At 35.8% G+C, this 20,915-nt stretch overlaps 1 protein-coding gene across 14 annotated transcripts in view; it reads left to right on the top strand.

The window, feature by feature from the left end:
* The window catches only part of DOCK9 (dedicator of cytokinesis 9), a 113,120-nt gene that overhangs the window by 40,025 nt on the left and 52,180 nt on the right, over positions 1–20,915 (top strand). For 13 of the 14 annotated variants that reach the window (XM_063149587.1, XM_063149584.1, XM_063149592.1 and 10 more), the window contains exons 3-9: positions 5,171–5,260; positions 6,989–7,071; positions 8,162–8,231; positions 12,219–12,314; positions 12,913–13,047; positions 16,599–16,773; positions 18,058–18,125. In XM_063149587.1, the coding sequence (XP_063005657.1) occupies positions 5,171–5,260; positions 6,989–7,071; positions 8,162–8,231; positions 12,219–12,314; positions 12,913–13,047; positions 16,599–16,773; positions 18,058–18,125 (717 nt within the window). The remainder of the gene's footprint in view (positions 1–5,170; positions 5,261–6,988; positions 7,072–8,161; positions 8,232–12,218; positions 12,315–12,912; positions 13,048–16,598; positions 16,774–18,057; positions 18,126–20,915) is intronic. The other variant, XM_063149588.1, reaches the window with a different exon arrangement.

Raw genomic sequence — 20,915 nt, 5'->3', positions numbered from 1 at the left:
CAGGGTTAATTTATAATAACATTAAAAGTGAGGCTATTTTTTTCAGCATGGCCCTAAAACTAGCACTTAAATGGCATGGGAAATACAAAGCTTGCAGTACTAGATATGACTTTCAGAATTTTTGGAAGATTACAGAAGAAGATGCATGTTTTCAAAACAGCACCATTGATGATACCACCATTGAATTTATGTTAAAGTTTAAATTATTTAGGGAGAAATAGGAAAGAAATATTTGTGCTTGATTTGGATTTTTTCAGGTAATGCAGTTAGATAACTGAAAGTTAATTTATTAGGGGTGAGAAGCTTGTATTAAAGGAGCACCCATATTAAGTTTTAGTCCATATCAGAATTGAAAAAGCACAGCAACTGGCTTTTTTGGGATCACATATAGCTTTCCTCTCTTCCTCTGTTTTTCTCTTCCTCAGATTAAAATTGTCTAGTGAGAGAAGGGGGGGGGGGGGGGAAAAACAACACAAAAGGGGAAAATAGCTCTTTTTCTGTCAGGTACGACTGTTCTCTGAACATGTTGTCAGAAGCAGCTATAAGCTCAAATCACTACCAAAGAAACATTTGAGCACGGATGCTCAAAATGCTCAGAAAATGCTCCAGTCTTGGAAAACTGGTAAAGTTTGAAGGATTGTTCCTCAGCCAGCTATCTAGTTACAGGAATCTGTCCAGATTTCCACTTAACTGCATTTGCTGTTGTCCCAAATGTGGTTAGCTGAGGTTAATGAAACCTGTTTTGTCTCTTTTTATATATGTTTGATAGCAGTTCATTTACTTTTCATAAGAACATGATTTCTGTTCTGCTTTGTGCAGAGCTTCAAATCCAAAATTTGGCTTGTAATGTTTTTTCTTTCAAGCTTTTTTTTTCCTTCATGCTATTATATCTAAATAATAGAAAGATTTGCTTTTTTGTAGTTACCAGAAGAGCTCTTAATCAGCAACTTCATCTCCATATATTGCGTCTTTTTAAATTTACCCCTTGAAGATTGTTTCAGCTGCTTTTCACAAGCTCAAGCTCTGAGTTTTCTGCACTGAATTCACTTATCAGGTTACTCCCTACCTTGTTCTCAACAAATTTATAGGGGCAGACATGTTGTGTTTGGAGACATGTTTTGCTGTTGGCATCCCTGAATTTGCTTTCATTCTTAGTGAGTGAGGTGTCTAAATTTTGTTCATGCTTTGCAGTCTGTTTATTTTTAGCAGCTTTTTTATCCTCTTTTTCATTTTGTTGCCTATACAATGTGTTTGTTAGTTATGATGGTAGGACCACTTTTCTGCCACTCGTTGGAACATCTCTGTTAATGTTTTTGCTTCTCCCAGTCACAACAATGCTGCCAGATTGTCAAGGCTATCCCTCTTCTATCCTCTTAGTGGGAGCAGCCATCTCCTTTGTAACAGTAAATTATCCATTGGATACTCTTGTGTCCAAGCTTGTGCCTCTTCATGGCTGCCTGTGAATTTCTCACCTGAATTTCAGTAATTTGCTCAATAATGAAATGGCTTCATAACAAAATAGCATTAGTTTAAAACAGGCCACCTCCATGGTGGTGGTCACATTGAAGTCGTATGCTCAATGACTGCAAAATAGGGGATGTTTATCTTAATTGCACAGTGAGTAAAGAAACCTTAACCCAAACAGTACTAGTGTGTACTTGGCAATAAGTCACCCTTTATCTAAATACTGTGCTTTTTTTCCTTTCAAAATATATAAGTTTTGCATACTACCTCAATTTTTAAAGGAAATCCTAAAACCATAGAAGGATTTGGGTGGGAAGCAACCTTAAAGATCATCTGGTTCTAACTCCCTGGCATGGGCAAGAACACCTTCCATTAGATCAGGTTGCTCAGATCCTTGTCCAACCTGGCCTTGAACATCTCCAGGGATGGAGCATCCACAGTTTCTCTGGGCAGCCTGTGCCAGTACCTCACCACCCTCACAGTAAAGAACTTTATCCTAATATCTCATCTGAACTGCTTTCTTTCAGTTTGAATCCGTTCCCCTTCGTCCTGTCAAACGATGCAAATTCAGGCTAAATTTGCTTGTAGCAAATAAAATGTGAGTGCATTCCTACCCATATTAAATTTGTCTTTGCAGAGTTATGACAGTGTTATTTTGAAGGCAGCTTGGTGCTTTAGCTTAGACATCATTTCACCTTTGTTATTTCTGGGTTTGAGCCATTTGGATTTTACACACTTTCACTTAAAGCTCTCAGCTTTAATTTAATGCAAGTTAAGTACTTCTGAAAATAGATCTTGTGCCAACTTTGCAGAAGTAAAACTAAATCCAGGTCATTCTATGAGAAGGCACATCTTCAGTAGAGGAAAAGCAAAAAAAAAAAATCCAACTAATGTCCTTATTTTAGAGAGCACAAATTAAACTCCTCAAATAACTAATTTTGAAATGTTCCAAGTAATTTCTCTATTACTTTTTGCCATTCAAATCTCTTTGGTGTTTTTCCTTAAGACTTTAGCCAACTGTTCTAAATCAATTTAGTTTGGAAATTACTTTATAATACAGGTTCTGACACCTCCCATACAAAGGATCTGACACTTCCCATGCAAAGGTGAAGTCACTTCTGACACATGGTTATTTTAAGGCCAGGATCTCACAGCTTGCCATCTTTTCCATTGAGTCTTTTAAAACAGTTTCTGTCTCTGCATCTGGAGCATGAGCTTCTGTGGTAAGTCTCACTGGCAAACACAACCTTGGGGCAGAAAGAGCATCCATTGCAGTCTGTTCTCCTTGTGGACGTGTTCACTATCTACATTCCATCAGGTTTTGGGTAGTGAGGACTCCTTGGTTGACTTGGGGAAACGTTCTTGCTGCTGTTCTCTATTCTGAGACCTCAACATACCCTAAATCCCTGGGACTTAGTCAGGAAGTTGTGTCACTAAAAATCTGTTCACTGTCTGCCTCAGTAAGTGCGTGTGAGTCCTGGCTCGTGTTAGAAGTGGCCTTCCTTAGTTTTGACAGCTGACTAATTGAAAGGGTTTTTAAATTTTCTTTGAGAGCATGAGACAAACACTTTATGGTTCCTGAGGCTACCATAAATCAAATGATCACTCATACCCAGAGAGTTGAAAAGTTTCATTTCTACAGAACAGTTCAGCCAATGTAGTTGTGAAGAGAGTTTGTTGAGAAAACAATCGTTCCTTCCCTAATTTTTATTTTGGAATATAATGTGTATTTATGTGCATGCTTTCTTTTAGAATATTGTAGTGCTGCTTAAGTAATTATTTTTAGGAGTTTGCTCCAAATCAGAGTACCTTACTCATTGCATTTCCTGTCTCTTGGACACACTACTGCAGCTGATGGATGTGCTGAGAAGGAGACACATGCATTAAGACAATTACTAATATGAACAAATTGACAAGTCAGATTCTTCTGGTTTGTCACTGATATCGAGACAGTACTAAGACAAAAATCTTATTATGTGAGAACAACTAGAAAAAAAGCCCCTAATATTGTATTGATAGTTGTCTAGCAGCGTAACTGCAGCAGGCATTTTAAAAGTATGTTCAGCAACTTCAATTTTACCAAATTATGCTACGGTGTTAATTTGATTGATGAGTTCATGAGTTTCCCGTGAAAAGTGCCTGGTAAGATACCACCTCAGTCTCTGTTTTTTCTTAAAATAATATTTTTTTAGGAAAGCACAATATAACTGTATGCTTGTAGAATATATATAAATACTGCATGTAATATTTATACATTATACAAAGTATAAATAATTTCTCATAAAATATCAGACTATTTCATTGGAATAGTATCTAGAAATTCTGGTCTTAAGGAAGTTTCTATTCTTAATAGAAGTTTTTATTTCCATAGCTTGTGAAAATGAATACTTAATATGATTTGAAGATGTTTCTAGAATTAAGAAAACTCCATTTTTAAAAGCTGTTAGCATATAAATGTGTATCTTCTTGCAGTTTGGTTTTTTTGTCTTTTAACTGTAGTTTGCCAGGTTTATTGGTCCCATGAAATATTTTGGGGTTTGTGGTGTTTGTTTTTAATATCTCCCCACCTCTCCCACCCAAGAAATCAGCACTGTCACTTTTAGTGCTCTAGACTAGATGAATGAATTGACCATGACTATGGGATTTTTTTTCCCTTTCAATCTTTACTGTAATTGAATGTTCTTACTTAAATGCCCTCCCCAGTTAATGGAGTGAGCCTTTGGTAATGACCAAGATAATCAATCACCTTATGGATCAGACTCTCAACAGAGATAAGTTAAGCTAATGTACTTATGCACCCTTTGTTTTTCAATATAACATGGGGAGCTTTTTCTTGTCACATTTTTATCTGATCCTTCCTGGATGTGTGGAGTCCTGTAACTAACAGGTGAGGGACCACAAGCCCCTTCCAGGCCCTGGCTGTGTAAAACTCTGTTGCTCACCTTTGATGGCCTAAGCTGTGAGATTCCTTTCCACATAGTGCAAAAACAACTTCTATTGCTATGTGGTTATTTTCATTTGTGATCCAGAAGATTTTGTTTTTCATCTTTTTCACTTTACAAATGTAAAGTATCCTAAGGCTTACTTCAGCACAGGTCTGAGAAGCAGAATTTCATGGTCACAGAGATATTTCCTGCTCTCTGGCAGCCTTCCTGTGCCTCTCTGAGTTCTGACATAGGATAGGAATAAGTTCTGACTTGATAGGCTGAAATATGTATATACTTCAGTGATCCACACCTTCTGTCTAAACCTGCAGTTAAACAGTGCTAGTCTCATTTTTTATCACTTGAGATCTGCAGTTCAATTATTCTTTTATTTTGGTGTGGTTTTCTTACCTTCCTTGAATAAAAGTATTTATGTGCAGTAATAACACTACCTTAATGTTTGTCTTCAGAATGTTTGAGTCATGTTGTCACGGTGGAATTATTTTTTTCTAGTATTTTCTTCCGCACGTTGGCAATGTAGTGGAAAAAACTGTCCTATGGATCTATTCCTCATTGATTCCAGTCTTACTCTTATTGTGAAAGAAGGAACATGTCACTTGAATGAAAGCAAATTCTCACTAATTGGCTATTCTGAAACATCATATTCATAGGGTGTTTTCTGCTGAGCTTTTCTTCATTGTAGTGGTGTAACTGAGCGTGGCCATAGTGTGTCATCTCCCCTTTAATTGCAATTTTCATTAACTGCTTTTGTTGTTTATCAGACAGCATTATTGCAGCGGCAGAGTCGATACATTCGGTCAACAGTTCCTGAAAATGCAGAGAAAGAAGCTCAGAGCCTGTTTGTAACTGAGGTAATACTGCAGTTGCATGTGACTGTGCAATAACAATATTATACCTGACTTGCTTTTCTTCTTCTTCTTCATTTACCATTTAAAACAAACACAAAAATAAGCCCTGGAAAAAGAACTAAAGATTTATTGCCACTTGTCAATTATTTCAAGGCAGAATTTCCAGGAAAACCCAGTATTAAAACCCACTATTTTTTTCCATTGGTGGCTGGAAAAGAAGTTTTATGGGATAGATTTTAATTCTTTTGTTTGTGTCATTGGCTTTTACAGATGGTTCTCCTCCACTTCATTATGCTTTTGGCTTTTCCAGATGAACGTGGGTGATTTCAATGCATAATATTGGATGTACAATAAATCTGGAATGAATCACTGGGACTTGTTTTTTCTGATAAAGTCTCTCACACTAGCTATTCTTACTTTGTTTCAAATAATCTTGTACAGATTGCTGGAACAGAACTGTACAAGATACAACAGTATCCAGAACTGTAACACTTGAGGAGGCCAGAATTCATTATGACTGTTCAACTTGTATGCTATATGTAGAAAAAATGTCCTCAACCCTAAAGTTTCTCAGAACTGTTTGCTTAGGTTGGCATTCCTTTGGTTTTGTGAGACTGTTCTTCATTTATTGTCTTGTTGAGGCCTTTAAGGAATTAAAGGTTCAATTGTTTTTCCTTTTTTTTTGTGTGTTTTCTACTGATATGTTTTAAGCTGATATTTTAACATCTGAAACAAGTAAATGTCTGTTGTAACTCTAATGAAACTGAAGGAGTCCACATAGCTGAATGTACATCAAAGTGTTTTATCCACACTGATAAATACCCTTAATACCTAACCTAAACATTTCTGAGATAAATTTGAAGAGGATAGACAAGAGGAGGGAGGAGTGTTAGCGGTAATTCATAGAGTTAAATGAGTTTCTGCTGAAACAATTGCTTGGCAAGTATTAAACTGGTGTTTTGAAATACAAAGAAAATATTTACGATTTATTGGATGTTGTGTTTGTGTATGTGTAGGTTTATTGTGTTACATAAAATTTTGTATGGAATGGTTTCTGTCAACAGATTTTGTCAATTTTATGTTACTTTGTTCAAAGCCAAGATAAATCAGTACTTTTATGTTGTAACAATATGGGTGGAGTAAAGTGGTATTTCCTGTGATCTAGATCAGAACTTAATGACATAATTGCTTTTCAACCACTGCAAGCATGCAGTCTAAATTTAAGTATTAATTAAATTGCACTGGAAGTATAAATTCAGGAAAATATGTTTTTGGCTTTCTGTATCACTATGTGCACAATTGAACATTCTATTTTAATAAGGTATCTGTTTTTGTGCTGAGCTGTCTTTGGGCTCAGTCATGTTTTCAGCTTCAGCTGAGTTTTCTAAAGACTTGGCCATGTTTTCAGCTTCAGCAAAATGCTGGTTTAACTTTCTGGACAACTGAAGATGGTTAATCCAGATGCTGAGTGCATTCATCATTTTCTGCTTTTATTAAATACATGTCTAGCATGGATCTTAACATTCCATTGAAACATATAACTTGTTCCAAAAACCTATATTGCATTAGACTATTGCAAAAGAAAGGAAGTGTACGGAATTTTCAGAGATTGATATGTAACCATAATCGTTCATAAACAGACATATCTTAAGAGATTTTCTTGTCCTGTGCCTATTGAATGCCTTTAATCCGGTTCCAGTTAATGTTGATACTTGGTTTTCATTTAAACAGTGCATCAAAACCTACAATTCAGACTGGCATATTGTTAACTATAGATATGAAGATTATTCAGGAGAGTTTCGACAGCTTCCAAAGTAAGTATGTTATGTAGTTTGTTTAGTGGTATGATAAATTGAAATTGTGGAGGAATTTTGCATTTAATATAGACTTATTTATTTGAGAAGTATGATATGTATAATATCTAAACTGAAATATGCTATATCCATGTTTAATGATCAGAGATGATAAAGACTTGTTGGATGGAATTGATGAACTTGAATGTGTAATATCATGCTAAACCATTTGCTGGTAAGGTACTGTCATAACATTGGCTTGTTAACAGGGAAGTGAAAACAAGACATTGTATCATTGACAATGTGACTTTAAGTAAGATAACTGAACAGGCTAATGTTTAGATGAACCTAAAATGGTAATATCCTGTTTTCATTGTTTCAAAGGCAGCTTTTGGAACTCCTTTTGGAGCTTGGGGAATAGAACCTAACTGAGATGTTTGGAGCAGGTTTTCACAAGGATGATTCAAAGTACAAGCCTAGCCAACATCTGCTACAAACTTTCTAAACCATCTGCTAGAGAAATGTTTTCCCACTTTTTCAAAATTTTGTAGGAAGAGTATAGAGACTAGAACCTTAATTCAGAATGTCTAAGAGTAGCTAAATACCCTGAATACCCCAGCTCTGGAAGATCTGTGTCTTCCCTGATTGCTCTCCTGCATCTATCAGCTAAGAAATAGTTGCCTTGCCCTCTGGAGAGTTCTGATCTTCTCGCAGTTTTTGTACAAGGCAGGACCTGGTTTTCACTTGCCCTGAAAAGAAACCACAATAGGAATTTTAAAAAGTGCATTGTCCTGCAAGGAGCCAGTAGTTGCAGGTATGAATTCTTACTGATAAGATATTAGGAGTGCAGTGAATGAGAAGGCATCTGTTCTCTTCAGTTACACTTTAGCACAGTAACAAGCAGAACAAAAAGGACATGGCTGCCAGATGTACAAATGAGGAAAATTGCTTTCTAAGAAGTAAAATTAATGAAAAATACATGCCTTTACCTAGTCATTCTTGTGCTTTTTCCTCTTAAGTAGGAAAAGAACATCTAAATTTTTGCATCAATAAAATATGTAATTAATCACAAAGTTCCTAGTACTTCAGAAGCTTTTTCTTTCTCTTGTAGTAAAGGGACAAAGCCAGACAAGCTTCCTGTTCATTTATATGAAGTGGATGAAGAAGCAGATAAAGATGAGGTGAGATAATAGCAATTCCTTACTATCTCTGGTTTTCATTAAGGAATGTTGGATGTGTAGTGGTTGTGAGTTTGGTTAAGTGTTGATGTCAGTACATGAAAACAGAGATTAGCTTGAACCACCTTATTGGGAAACAAATCAGTTATTTTTCTTGTCTCCTTTCAAATAACCCTGTTCTCTGGAGATCTGTCAGGTGAGCCAGAAAAAGTTTTGACAGATAATAAAATCGAAGTTTTAGTACTTGGTGACATATAATCCTTCAGCTGTCATAAAATCTGTTTTATACTGTGTCTATGTAGGCAGGTTCCCAGAGGGAAGTGTTTCCTGCAGTTTAATCATGGAATTGAATAAAATCATAGGTGAATCTGTTCCAGCACAGCAACAGCACACACACTTCAGCATGCATGACAGATAGCATACAGTGTGAGCTAAAATCAATTCATCACAAATATGAGCACAGGATAAGACTTCAGGAGCTGTCATGGAAACAAAGGCTTTAAAAATTGACTAAAACTCCTAGATACGTTCTCTGGTGTTGTTGGCTTAGGGAAAGGAGAGATGTATAGCATCAGGCAATTTTCAAGTATATTTAGAATGCCAAAGACTTTTTTTTTCAGCAACTGCCTCTGTTATTTTTGTGATTTATTTATTTTTTACCACACCCTGTTCCAAAACATGTTTTTAAATGCCACTGTTACCTTTTCTTACAGTTACTTGAACTCTTCCATCTCAAACAAGAATGAAAATAAAATAATTTTTCTTTTTTGATTTTTTTTTTACCTCTTGGCAATTACTTTGCTTCTAAATTCCTCAGAATTGCTCAGAACTGCTGCATATGAAATGAAAGGATTAAATGTGAAGAAGTTGTTTGGGGAATTCATCTGAGTAGATAGATTCCCAAGCAGAGAGTCCCAGGCTGATATTTATCCAGCACTGCTATTAATCTGCACTGTGATATTTGGACAAATGACTTTATGCATCTATATCCAAAACCTCCTATTTGTAGGATGGGAATAATTATGATTACTATTATACTGACATTTAAAAGACTTAGCATTATTTACTGTGATAATATTTCTGACAACAGAAGTGTATTAGAAAACAGTGAGTTAAACACTAAAAATTAAATGGATGTATAATTTACTATAATTCTTACCAGGAAATACATTATGGGTTGAGTTAGTTAAACATCGAAAAACTATTATTTGGCTATTAGCAGGTAGTATGTGTTTCATTAGGAAATATAGGTAGAGAGGAGAACCTGTGTCCTGCAAGAACAGGCAGGAACAGCGTGTCTCTTTCAGAAGTACAGTCACTAGAGGAAAGCTCTGCTGCTCTTTGAGGAACTTAGAAAATAAACACAAGAAAAGGACATGCTGGGAGGAAAAGGGAAGTTAGTGGTACAATAGAGTGGGGGAACATAAATTCTTTCATCAAGGGAAGACTTAATGCCAGAGGTGTTTGTTTCAGACATGAATATCTTTCTATGCCAAAAAGCACAGATGCAAACCTTAGATTGAAAGTTGTTTGGTCCTTTTGTTTTGCTTTTGTTTGTGTTTGAAGAAAGCTGATTTATTAAGAGAATCATAGAAAACAAAAAGCTAAAAGTGATTAAAAATTGCAGGAAAATCAGATAAATATTAGTTTAATCACACATCATTAAAAAGGAGAAAATTACCTTTGCAAAATTAATTCAGGCTATCAAGCCATCAGGTTGATGTTTGCAAATGGAATTTTTCAATCCGGTATGGGATCAAGATATGGGATTGTTTTTGTTGAAACAGTTGCTGTTGAAGTAAACTTTGGAGCCAAGTTTGTGGGAAAGACCACTTTAAAAAGTGCAGCACAGTGTGCAGCAGCAATGATAAAAGTGAGGAAATTACCTTACCAGTTGGAAACAGGAAGCATGTTTTCAGTGTGAGAGTGGTGTGTTAACAACTGGGTCCTGGGTTCCTTTGTATGAGCAGATGGTCAGCTGGAAATATTCAGTAGCTTTTTGGCTCTCCAGGCAGGAATTCTGCCTGACAGAAGAAATGCTGTAACTAGAGGGGCCCAAATGACGCTCAGTTCTATTGCTAGAGAACAGCATGCAGCTCAACAGAGCTGGGAAATGTGCACCTCAGAGACTGGGAACTGGAGTCTTAATAGAGCTAAATCTTTATTTTTGTTAACTCAGGTAATCAATTAATTTTAGTAATTTGAGGTGACCCTATGCATGGTTTGTGCAATTACAGAAAAGCATTCGCTGTTTTGTGCCAGGTTTTGGCAATAACTCATCATCTACTCATGGCCTTACACTTGTAAAGGTGATTTAAACCCACCCTTTCCTTGGGGATAACTCATGCCAGGGGAGGTGAAGAGTCATACAGAGTCATATTTGGAAACCCAGTGTTTTAAGTTGTGTCTGTATCTTTATTCTTCTAGAAGAAAAATAATAGAAGAGCAGTGGAGGCTAATGACTTGAAAATATGGAAAAATGATAACTGTGTTGCTTGGACAGTGAGACTCTTTGGGGCACATGAAAATTTACTGAGTATTTCTGGTCTATGCCTTTGGGCCATTATATCAGATGCTCCGATAGTTGATGACCATGTCGTCTTTACTGGGCCTAACTTCAATAGTCCCAAGCTGACAGTAAATTTTAAAAGGTCAGATTGATGCATCTTTTGCCTTCTGCTCACAGTTTTTTGAAGTTCACATGTGTATATGCTTACGAATATGCAAGCTAGACAGACTAAATAATCTGTAAATAAATTACCTAGTAACATTTTACAGAATGTTCCTTGATTCAGTTCCAGAAAGAAATTAATGTTATTCCAAGATTTGGTTAAATGTTCAGTTGTTGAACTAGTGACTCTCTCCCCCTTATATAATCAGGTTTTGTTGCATGTTTTCTTTAACTGCCAAAAAAAGGAATTAGAAAAATACTTGAGGTAGTCGAGGATGTTTTGTGATTTTGTTTTCAGCTGGATGCTCAGCTAATTCTGAATATTTCAGTAAAAATAAATTACCAGGAGTATTTCTCCTTTATATGGATGAAAATCCTCCTACATGTCTAATTCATTAGTAGTTTTGTTTCAAAATTGCCTGTACCATCTGGGAACCATGGTAACACCAGCTTCATAGTACTCTAAAAGATTACTTGGAACTGGTGATTTAATATTTATTCTGTGGCAGTTATGAATCTGTCTTTTTGATCTGTTTTGATTGCAGAGGGCTGCATTTTGGTAGTTGTTAACATCCTAAGGTTTTAGATGCAGTCATTCAGTTCCCTCCCCTGGCAGATGGATGTGGGGTACAGGCAGTGGGTGTGATGTGTGATGCTTGCATTGGATCTGCTGTTTGTGAACTTGCCATCACTGCCAAGTTGAGTCTTGTTCTCTCTGCAGAGCTTTGATTCTGATCTGCAAAAGGGCAGACCCAATTCAAGAATTAATTCTCGAAATTTTTAAGAAAGTAATATCTTTGAAGTACTGTATGTAAAGCAAAATGGTTTGAAAATCTTGATTGAAGTTTTGGATAAGCATGTGTTTGCATTGTTCTTTTTGGCAATAGAAATTGGTGAAAATTCTTGCACTCTGTGGAAAAGGTTACAAGGTAAATGTAAGCAAATGTTTTAAGTTTTGACTCGTTAAGTTTGCTCGTTCCCCTGTTTCATTGGGATTTGTCTTGACTAACATGTAGCTATCTATAGGCTGGATTGGCTGTAGATAAAGACTGTAGAAGTGGCCAGATTACATAGTAAAAGTTAGATGAGGTCAATCTCATGCCAGGTCTTTAAATAAAATAGTGGAAAAGCTATAGAATTTCTTCAGGGACTCATGGTACATTATTATCATTATGTTATGGCCATAGTTATTCCAACTTCTAAAATTACTTCTGAAATTACTGAAAAATACTACATGGACTGTGATGCAAACACTTACCTTTTCTTTTTTCTTCTTTTTTTCTTTCTTCATTTCCCTGTATTACTTTCTTCATGTCCAGGATGCAGCATCTCTTGGGTCTCAGAAGGGTGGAATAACAAAACAAGGATGGCTGTACAAAGGCAACATGAACAGTGCAATCAGTGTGACAATGAGAGTAAGTTTAAGAATATCTTACATATAACAAAAACCTGAGTACTGATATTCAATAGCCCTGGGCCTTGGAGAGGTCAATCTGTGCTTTAGTTCTAAAAAACATCGTATGAAAAGAAAGAGGAAAGCTTGTATGTACTTCATGTATATGAAACCTTGCTTTTATCTTATGTAGATCAGAAGAAAAAAAGACCTGAAAAATCCAGTATGTGGGAGGAGTTACATTTTCCTAACTGTAACCTGGTGTGATTTTAGTGGAAAAGGCACTGTGTAATATTGATGAGGGTTTACTTGTTTGTATTTTATGTAAAACTATGATTTTTTAATATGCCTCTTATGTATATTATAGAGTCAGTTTTAAATACCTTTCAATAGGTCAAAAATACTGTCAAATGGTATTGTACAGTCTTGCTGCAGATATCATAACTTATTTATTTTAATTAATGGTTTCTGTTTTCTTTTCTGCAGATACTGATTATGTTATCTATAAATAAAAACTTATTTTTCTATTACCTACTATGTAAATAGCACTTTTGAGTATACAATGTGAAGCTAATGGATACTTGTGTTGTCACTGTTCTTCCCTCCTTTCTTTTCACTAGTCATTTAAAAGAAGATTTTTCCACTTAATCCAGCTTGGTGATGGATCCTATAATCTCAATTTCTACAAAGATGAAAAAATATCAAAAGAACCTAAAGGATCAATATTTCTAGATTCATGCATGGGAGTGGTTCAGGTAATTATTCTCCTGTTTGCCAATTAATTTGATATTTATTAGCAAGTGAAATTTTATTTAAAATATAGATTAGTGTTGTTGAATGTAGATAAGTACCTATTATGCAGAGAAACAAGTTGACAGGCTGCATCTTGCCAAAGCAGTGAACAAGATTTCAAAGGGCAGGAGGCTGAATTTTTGAAATCTTTCTGAAAAGAACATAAATTACTGGTTGATGTCAAGTATTTAGCAAACCAAATTCTAAGGCAAATGCACAAAGAACCCCAAACTTGGCAAAGTAATGACAGCATAAAATTGAAGTTTATTTCAGTTAGATTTTGTGCTTGCATGAGCTGTAAAATGTTTTTCATAGCTTCTTGTGTGGGATTTTTGTTGCGGGAGTTGTATTGAATTCAAACACCCTTCCAGATGCTTTCATTTGACCTTTCTAATGTTACTTTTTTGTGCTTTTCTTTATTTTGAAAAGTTAAGGGCTTGGTAAAATGTTTGTCAGTAGCAAGTGCCAAAGAAAAGATTGTTTTTCATTTTTTTTGTGATTCTGTTATATATTTATAGTACAGCATGTAACTGTTCTGTTAGGCACAGCATACCTGGAAAAACCCCATGGCTCTTAGGGTTTTTTTTAACTTGTACAATAAATAAAGAAATAGGCAAAGTTTAATGAAAATACGTTGCTTAAATAATATTTTTGTAACATAAAGTTGTTTGGAGATTTACACAAAGAGATAAAACAGCTTTACAGAGGATTTTATCCACCCAAATATTGCAACATTGTCTTTTGGATGCACATTTAATAGGTAACTTCTATTAAAATCTTATAACTGTAATAAATTTTATCATATTGCAAGTTATATATATAATTTTACAGGAAATATTTTGCCTTAGAAATACAATTCTGGCCAGCTCCACTGAAGTGAATTTAATTTGTGTTTTTAAAACAAGCCAACAAACACAAAAGTGGTTCCTAAACCACTCAATAGGTCTAGGTCTCATCAATAAATACAAATACCGATGGAGGGTGCAAAGAGGACAGAGCCAGGCTCTGCTCAGTGCTGCCCAGTGACAGGGCTGGAGGCAATGGGCACAACCTGAAACACTGGAGGATCCCTCTGAACATCAGGGGACACTTTTTCACTGTGGGGGTGACCAAGCACTGGCATAGGTTGCCCAGAGAGGTTGTGGAGTCTCCATCCTTGGAGATGTTCAAAAGCTCCCTGGCCACGATCCTGTGCTAAATGGCTCTAATTGCTGTGCTTGAGGAGGGAGTGTTGGATGAAATGACGACCAGAGGCCCCTTCTAACATCTAACTGTTCTCTCATTATGGGATTTAAAACTGAAAATCTCTTTTCCTCACACATGCTTTCATGCTGTTCCATACTTTCTGTTCTGGTAGTTCAATCCAATTAACCTCAAGTTTCCTCAGACTCTGCCAGAAGCTTGCTTTTTAAAACAAACAACGTATTGCTGTTTCTTTTGTTCTTCTGCAAGTAGGGCTGATACAGTCATCTCTAAGTAAAAGTGTACTTTGGATGCTTTAAAATTTATAGTTGGCTAAGTCTCTAGTGCTGTACTGTATTGTACAGTACCCTCGGTGATCATCTTGGTACCTGGTCTTCAAAACTGCGTGTAAAAATTTGAGACTAGTTATGAATTAGCATCATGTGCAAAGTCAAAACCAGTTGATGCTCACTTCCAAGAAGCCAAGTAGTTATTCAGTGGCTAGAATAAAGGGGTTTGGAAATAACTCTTTTCTTCACTTGAATTTTTGGTGAGGAGCAAGTAAAAAAAGCAGATTTAAACTATCAAATATTGTCCCAATTTCAGACATGTAGTTTTATTGTCTTATATTATGTCCTGTATCCTTTCTGGCAAACCTTATTGTTTTACTGTTGGTGTTGAATTAGCGTTTAAAAACTCATATGGGAAAAAAATGGTATCTGCACAGTAGAAATTGCACTTCCATTTAACAGAAGAGGAAAACAAAGGAAAAAAAGACCCAGCCATCTTACTTTGAAGTAGTCTGATGTGGAATTCATAGGAATGGTTTTTCTCAGGTAGTTATGCTTACAAGATTTTGTTCTTGGAATGAGACTCCTTGTTTCAGAGTCAGTCTTTTCAGGGAGGGGAGGTTAGTTCCTATTGCACTGCTATAACACTCCCCTGGTCTGAGCTCATTCAATGCATTTGCTTACTTACTTTTTCAAAGACTGTAGATGCCTGAGAGAAAAATACTGACTTCACTTACAGGCATGAAGTTAGACCAGAATATGCTGCTTCATCAGAACTTGTATCAAGAGGAATGCTAAATTTGTGCAATAGCAGGGTTTTTATTTGGTTGGGGTATTTGTTTTGGGTGGATTTCTTTTTTCCCCCAAACTTTAATGAAGAAACTGGAATTCCTGGAATTCTGTTTGGTGTTTTCAGATTTGGTTTTGCTTGGGGTTTTTGTTTTAATACTAAATTCTGTGGAGACTTTTCTGATCAGAGATGAGTAACACATAATATATGCAGTGTATCTATTCACACATTCAGCCACATGTGTAGGTATGGTTGCTCTAATTCAGTGTTTTGTGAAATCTGAGATCTGTGACATCTACTGCCTGTGTCAAGCTTTTATACTGTCAAACATAGAGGTTACTTTTCTCAGAGTTTTTAATTTATTTCAGCACTGACTTCAACTAGTAAGATTGCCTTAGGGCTGTCTGAAGTCTACACTTTTGTTTGTATGCTTGACAGAAACTCAGCTTTGGTAGAAAGCTGACTGTTTTGTCAACATGTAGTTAATTGAAGAATCAGAGATACAATGAAACTAATATGTAATTTGGCATTTCATTTAACTTAAACAAAAAATTCCCCAACCATTAATTCTGCCTTACTGTTTATTTTAGTGTTTTTCTAGTGCATTATCAATTTGTAAAACTAAATTGATGATAATATAGAATTTTCATTTAAGACTTCTGAATTCATTCCCAGAAACATGAGTCAGGCTAAGTAGCATTTGAAACCCTGGTTTAAATTGTGTGAAGAAGGATGACAGAAATGGTTGAGGAAAAAAGGAGGAACTGATTCACAACTTTATGTATATCTATATGACTAACAGTATTGGGGCATTTGGAGTTATGTTGGTTATAATTTTACCTCCAGTATAAAATCCCAGTCTGCAAACAGTTGTCACTCAAATATAATAGTCTTTCATGCTTTTTGTTTTCTTTTGTTTTTTCAGTAGACCTTAATTAGCTTCATTTCTAGGTGATCTGAAGTACATAAAGATTTGGAAATGGGATCTTTTGGGTTTTTATAAAATGATTGCAAGCAGAATGATGACTGGAAACTGGAATACAGGCTGTTCTCCTTCCTACTTGCACTTGTTGCAGTGCTGTGGATAACTTCAAAAGGTCAAATGTCAGGGAGCAAAAAAGTGTCATCATGACACATTTTTTCAAAATATCAAACTGTATTTTTGTATAGAGTATCTGAAATATGTGTAACTTCCTTTGATAGTGGTTAGACAGCATGTGAAGTGCTACACGGGTCTTTTATTTTCTTATAGAACAATAAAGTCAGACGTTTCGCATTTGAGCTCAAGATGCAAGACAAGAGTAGTTTCCTTTTAGCTGCAGACAGTGAACTTGAAATGGAAGAGTGGATAAACACTCTGAACAAAATCCTTCAGCTTAACTTTGAGGCTGCAATGCAAGAAAAAAGAAATGGCGAGTCCCATGAAGGTAAGCAGGGTTTCCAGCAAGGCTGATGTTATGTGACCATGTCTCCTTACATGCATTTTGGAAACAAGGGCTTTCATGTGGCAAAATTTTTTTGTTTGTTTTCTTTGGGCATAAAAATTGCAGGCATTTTTACTGTCCAATTCAACTGATGAGCATTTTAACCTTTTGGGCATTAAAACAGTACTGTTCAATACTGTTCTGTATTGATTCCAGTTGAGTCAAGTCCACAAGATAATTCTGAGACTGATTAAGTCTAGAAAAGTAGAACCCACAATGTAGAATCAGGACTGAGGCAGCTTAAGAAAAAAAACTTAGGATGGACTTGTTTTGGAATGTGTGAAATGCTGCTGAAAATGAAATAATCTGTTCTGTGGTCACTGTAGGTAGAAATGGTGGTTACAGTGTGGGGCTTGAATTTAAATATAATTCCCTTGACCACAGATATTTCCTGCAAGTATTGAAATAGACTGCCTGGGTGTAGAATCCTTTCTGTTGGAGCCCTTTAAGAATGGGTCAGGCAGGTATCTGTAAGGAATGCAGTGTATGGCACCAGTATTTCAGTGACAAAAGGAAAATCTGAATGTCCTCTCCTTCACTTTTCCTCTTGAGGGTGGATGGGGAGAGAAACTGGTGTGAACCCAACTGTATGTATATCCAAAAGAGCCTGGAGGATATTACAGAAGGATGGTTTTTTATAGATAGTACAAAGTACCAAAAGGGATCATTAGAGTTTAAAATGAGATATCACAGTCTTCAAAGACTGTCAGAATTTAGTGTGATGTTTGCAACAAAAGCAGATCTGAAAAGGAGAAGCATCTTTCTCTGGGAAAGACATTTTAGTCTGTGGTCCTTAGTTGACCTTAGCACTGCAAGATGTTTATAGCTGACTGAATGGCTGCTTTGTAAATCCAGTAACTGTTGGTGAGTAGAGCTGGGAACCTAATGAACAGAGGGAACTTGTTTTGAAATCAAGTTACAATGCATTGTGGAAAGAGTAATGTAAGTTTGTGCACTGAGTATCTGCTTACCTCATGCAGATATTAAAACTAAAGATGTGTTCTTTTAAGATTAGACGTAACTGGTATTTTAATGACTTTTTGTAACTAGTTACATCTTTCAAGAATCACTGCATCAAAATGATGCAGTTGTCCACAAACTATTTTGCTAATGGTTGTCATTTTTGAGGGGGCAGGAGATTAAAAAAGATGAAATTCTTTTGCTATGGAGTTTTGTGAGCACGTTGGAATTTTTATATTTATTTTAAAATGAGTTTTATAATTTCAGATGATGAACAAAGCAAACTGGAAAGCTCATCAAGTAGTTTTGATAACTACTATCCTGAAATTGCCAAGGTAATATATATTGTAAATGTCAACTTGGGATATAAAGTATTAAACATAAGTTAGCCACATGAACTTTCAGTAGAGGTAAGGCATTGGCTTGTAGCTTGTGGTGCTTGGAAAGCTTAGGAGCTCTTTTATGAGGTGTGGTTATTGAGCTTCATTATTTTCTGCTTTTGGAAGGAAACAAGATACTGTCTTGAAGTTTCCTATATAAATCTTAATATGCTGTTTAAATTCAGCATGTCTTATTTCATTAATTCATTCTATTTTGTGTTGGTTTATTGCATTCAGGTAAGTGTTAAAGTGTTTCTATAGAAATCTAGCTGTACTAAAGTCAAGTTTTATTTTTAGACTTAAAAATCCAGGGCAGCTTAATAGCAGTGATGAAGTGAATGTATTTTAAGATGTTTGTGTTTATAATGAACTGGCAGGTCCGTGGATGTTTCCTGTGTTGCCATGGTTCTTGCTTTTCCATTTTTTTCTTAGTGAAGTGTGATATAAACAAGCATGAAATAAAATGGAACCAAATAGAAAATAACAGTAACTCTTCCTCAGCCCATTTGCAGACTTTCAGTTAAATCAGTGGATTCTGTGTTGCAGTTTGTTTTGTGAATTTTGTAAAGGAGAAATTTTTGTTAAATCACCCAAGAACTTTAACTGGTGACCTTTTCTATTGAAGGTGCAGAATCCAAACTCCTTCCTGTGACTTCCTTACTCTTTCTTCTGTGTGGTACAGCCTGGAGTGTTGAAACTTTTCTGCTTGACCATTCTCTGGAATGCTCTTCCTTTTTTTCCTAAGGATCTGTCTGACCTAGTAACTCTTCCTGAAAGTAGTGCAGCTTATGAACTGAGAATAAGCAAACCAAATTCTATTTACTACAGTAGCTAACATATCAAAGGATCCAGTCAGAATACATTAACAAGCTTTTAGCACCCAAATAGGTTGGCTGACTTAATTCTTTCTGTTACTGCTTTGTAATCAATTTAGCACATGTACACAAAAAGCTCTTATGTGATAATCTAGCTCCAGCTATGGCTGTAATTGGAAGTTAATTTGGATTGTGGTGCATATAATCAAAGCTTCCTAGGAATAGCTGTAAGCATCAAATAGCACATTTGTATAAGGCCATGAAAATTTGTTTCAGAAATAAATACAAAATTAGATGCTGTTATTCTGTGGAAGATTTTTCTTTCTTCCCAGTCAGTTATTATGCTGCTAATGGTCCATATTCCTTACAGAGGGGACTTTACTTCAGGACTGCATATAGTTTTGGCACTCCAGTTTCCATAACGTTTGAATCAGAAGCATGCAGCTCTTAAAGATCATTATTTTCTAGAATATTATTTTTGCTCAGTTCTTTAAGCACTCCATGTTTTATTATTATTATTTATTCCATTGTTATAACTCATTTACATTTCTGTTTCCTTCAATTTTTTTTTAATTTCCCCTTCCCTTCTAATTCACCTTTCCTAAACACTGCCTTTCAAAATAATTTCCTCTAATGTATTTTCCTAGCCCTTTTTTTCCTGAGGAAAATTACAGGGAAAACTGCCCATTTTCATTACTCTTTGTGTCTTAACTTGAATGGTGTTGTTTGGAGGATTTTTTGTCCTTTATTCTATCTTGCCTTGTCTTTTCAGCTGTTGTTTGGATTTGGTTCTTTTTTCCCCAGTGGAAGCCTTGCAAGGCATTGGGCTTTCTTTTAGAATAGTTTATAGCTGCTCTATTATTTTTGTTAGTTCTAGGAGGAAAATTTCACAATAGCTGACCTCATATCCTTATGAGGAGAGAGAAATTCCTTCAGGGGTGATTGTAGTGCACCTGACAGTAGGGGAAAAAACAGATTTCCTGGGAAGGGTTTAACCCTTGTGAGTACATACATCTCCAAGCCTTCATTTTTCTATCAACAGCTCTTTGTTCATAACATAAACTAAATAAGATTGTACTTTGCACTTCAGTGCATAGATGCACACACATCTGTCTCAATCTGTCTTTCCTACCTATTTCATGTTCCATTTATCTGCAATTTTACTACCAGGAGTGAATGCAGGGGTTTTGTAGTAGATTTTTTTTTTTTTTTTTTTGTGGTTGGTTGGGGTTGTTTGTTTTTGTTGCATTTATTAATCTTAAAATAAATTAGACCTCTGAAGTAGCTGTGACTGTCATGATCAATGATCCCAAGCACCTCCTTAACCATTATTGGTCCCAGAATACCTTGAGGTGGGAAAATACTGTCTCAGTTTTACAGATGAGGAAATAAAATCACAGAGCCACTGATGTGCTGTAGACAGAGTTCATGGTAACAGGTAACAGGTTCATGCATTTTCAGTTCTTGAGTTCTGACAACTGCCCCTGTTCTGTCAGTCAAACATGCATATAATCATCTTGTCTTCCTGCACAAAACACTAAAGAATCTAAAACTATTCAAGATGCTTTAGCTGAAGCAATTTCTGTCTGGCTCCTATGGCTGGGCAATCTTCCTCCTCAGTTCTTGCCACTAAATGTTACCTTTGCAAAACATGCACAGAACTTTCTTGCCATCCTTAAACTTTTTCACATTTCCTGTATTTCCTAACTATACCAGTTGTTCAACAAGCTAATTCTGCCAGTACTCTGCTGGTATTGAATATCTGGGTCGTCTCTTTCACAGCAACTCTCCTCTTTTCTTCTTTTTGTGTTAAAGTTAGCAATGTAAAGTAAATGAAAACCATTGGAGCATTTATATTCAAAATAGTACCTCAGAATTTTCTATTCTGTCATACATCCTCTGAGCCAAATTATTTTTTTAAATTCCTGTT

Source organism: Melospiza melodia, chromosome 2 (genome assembly GCF_035770615.1).
Source record: "Melospiza melodia melodia isolate bMelMel2 chromosome 2, bMelMel2.pri, whole genome shotgun sequence".
Classification (NCBI taxonomy): Eukaryota; Metazoa; Chordata; class Aves; order Passeriformes; family Passerellidae; genus Melospiza; species Melospiza melodia.
Note: the sequence above shows the minus strand (reverse complement) of the source record. Positions and strands in the feature narration are given on the sequence as shown.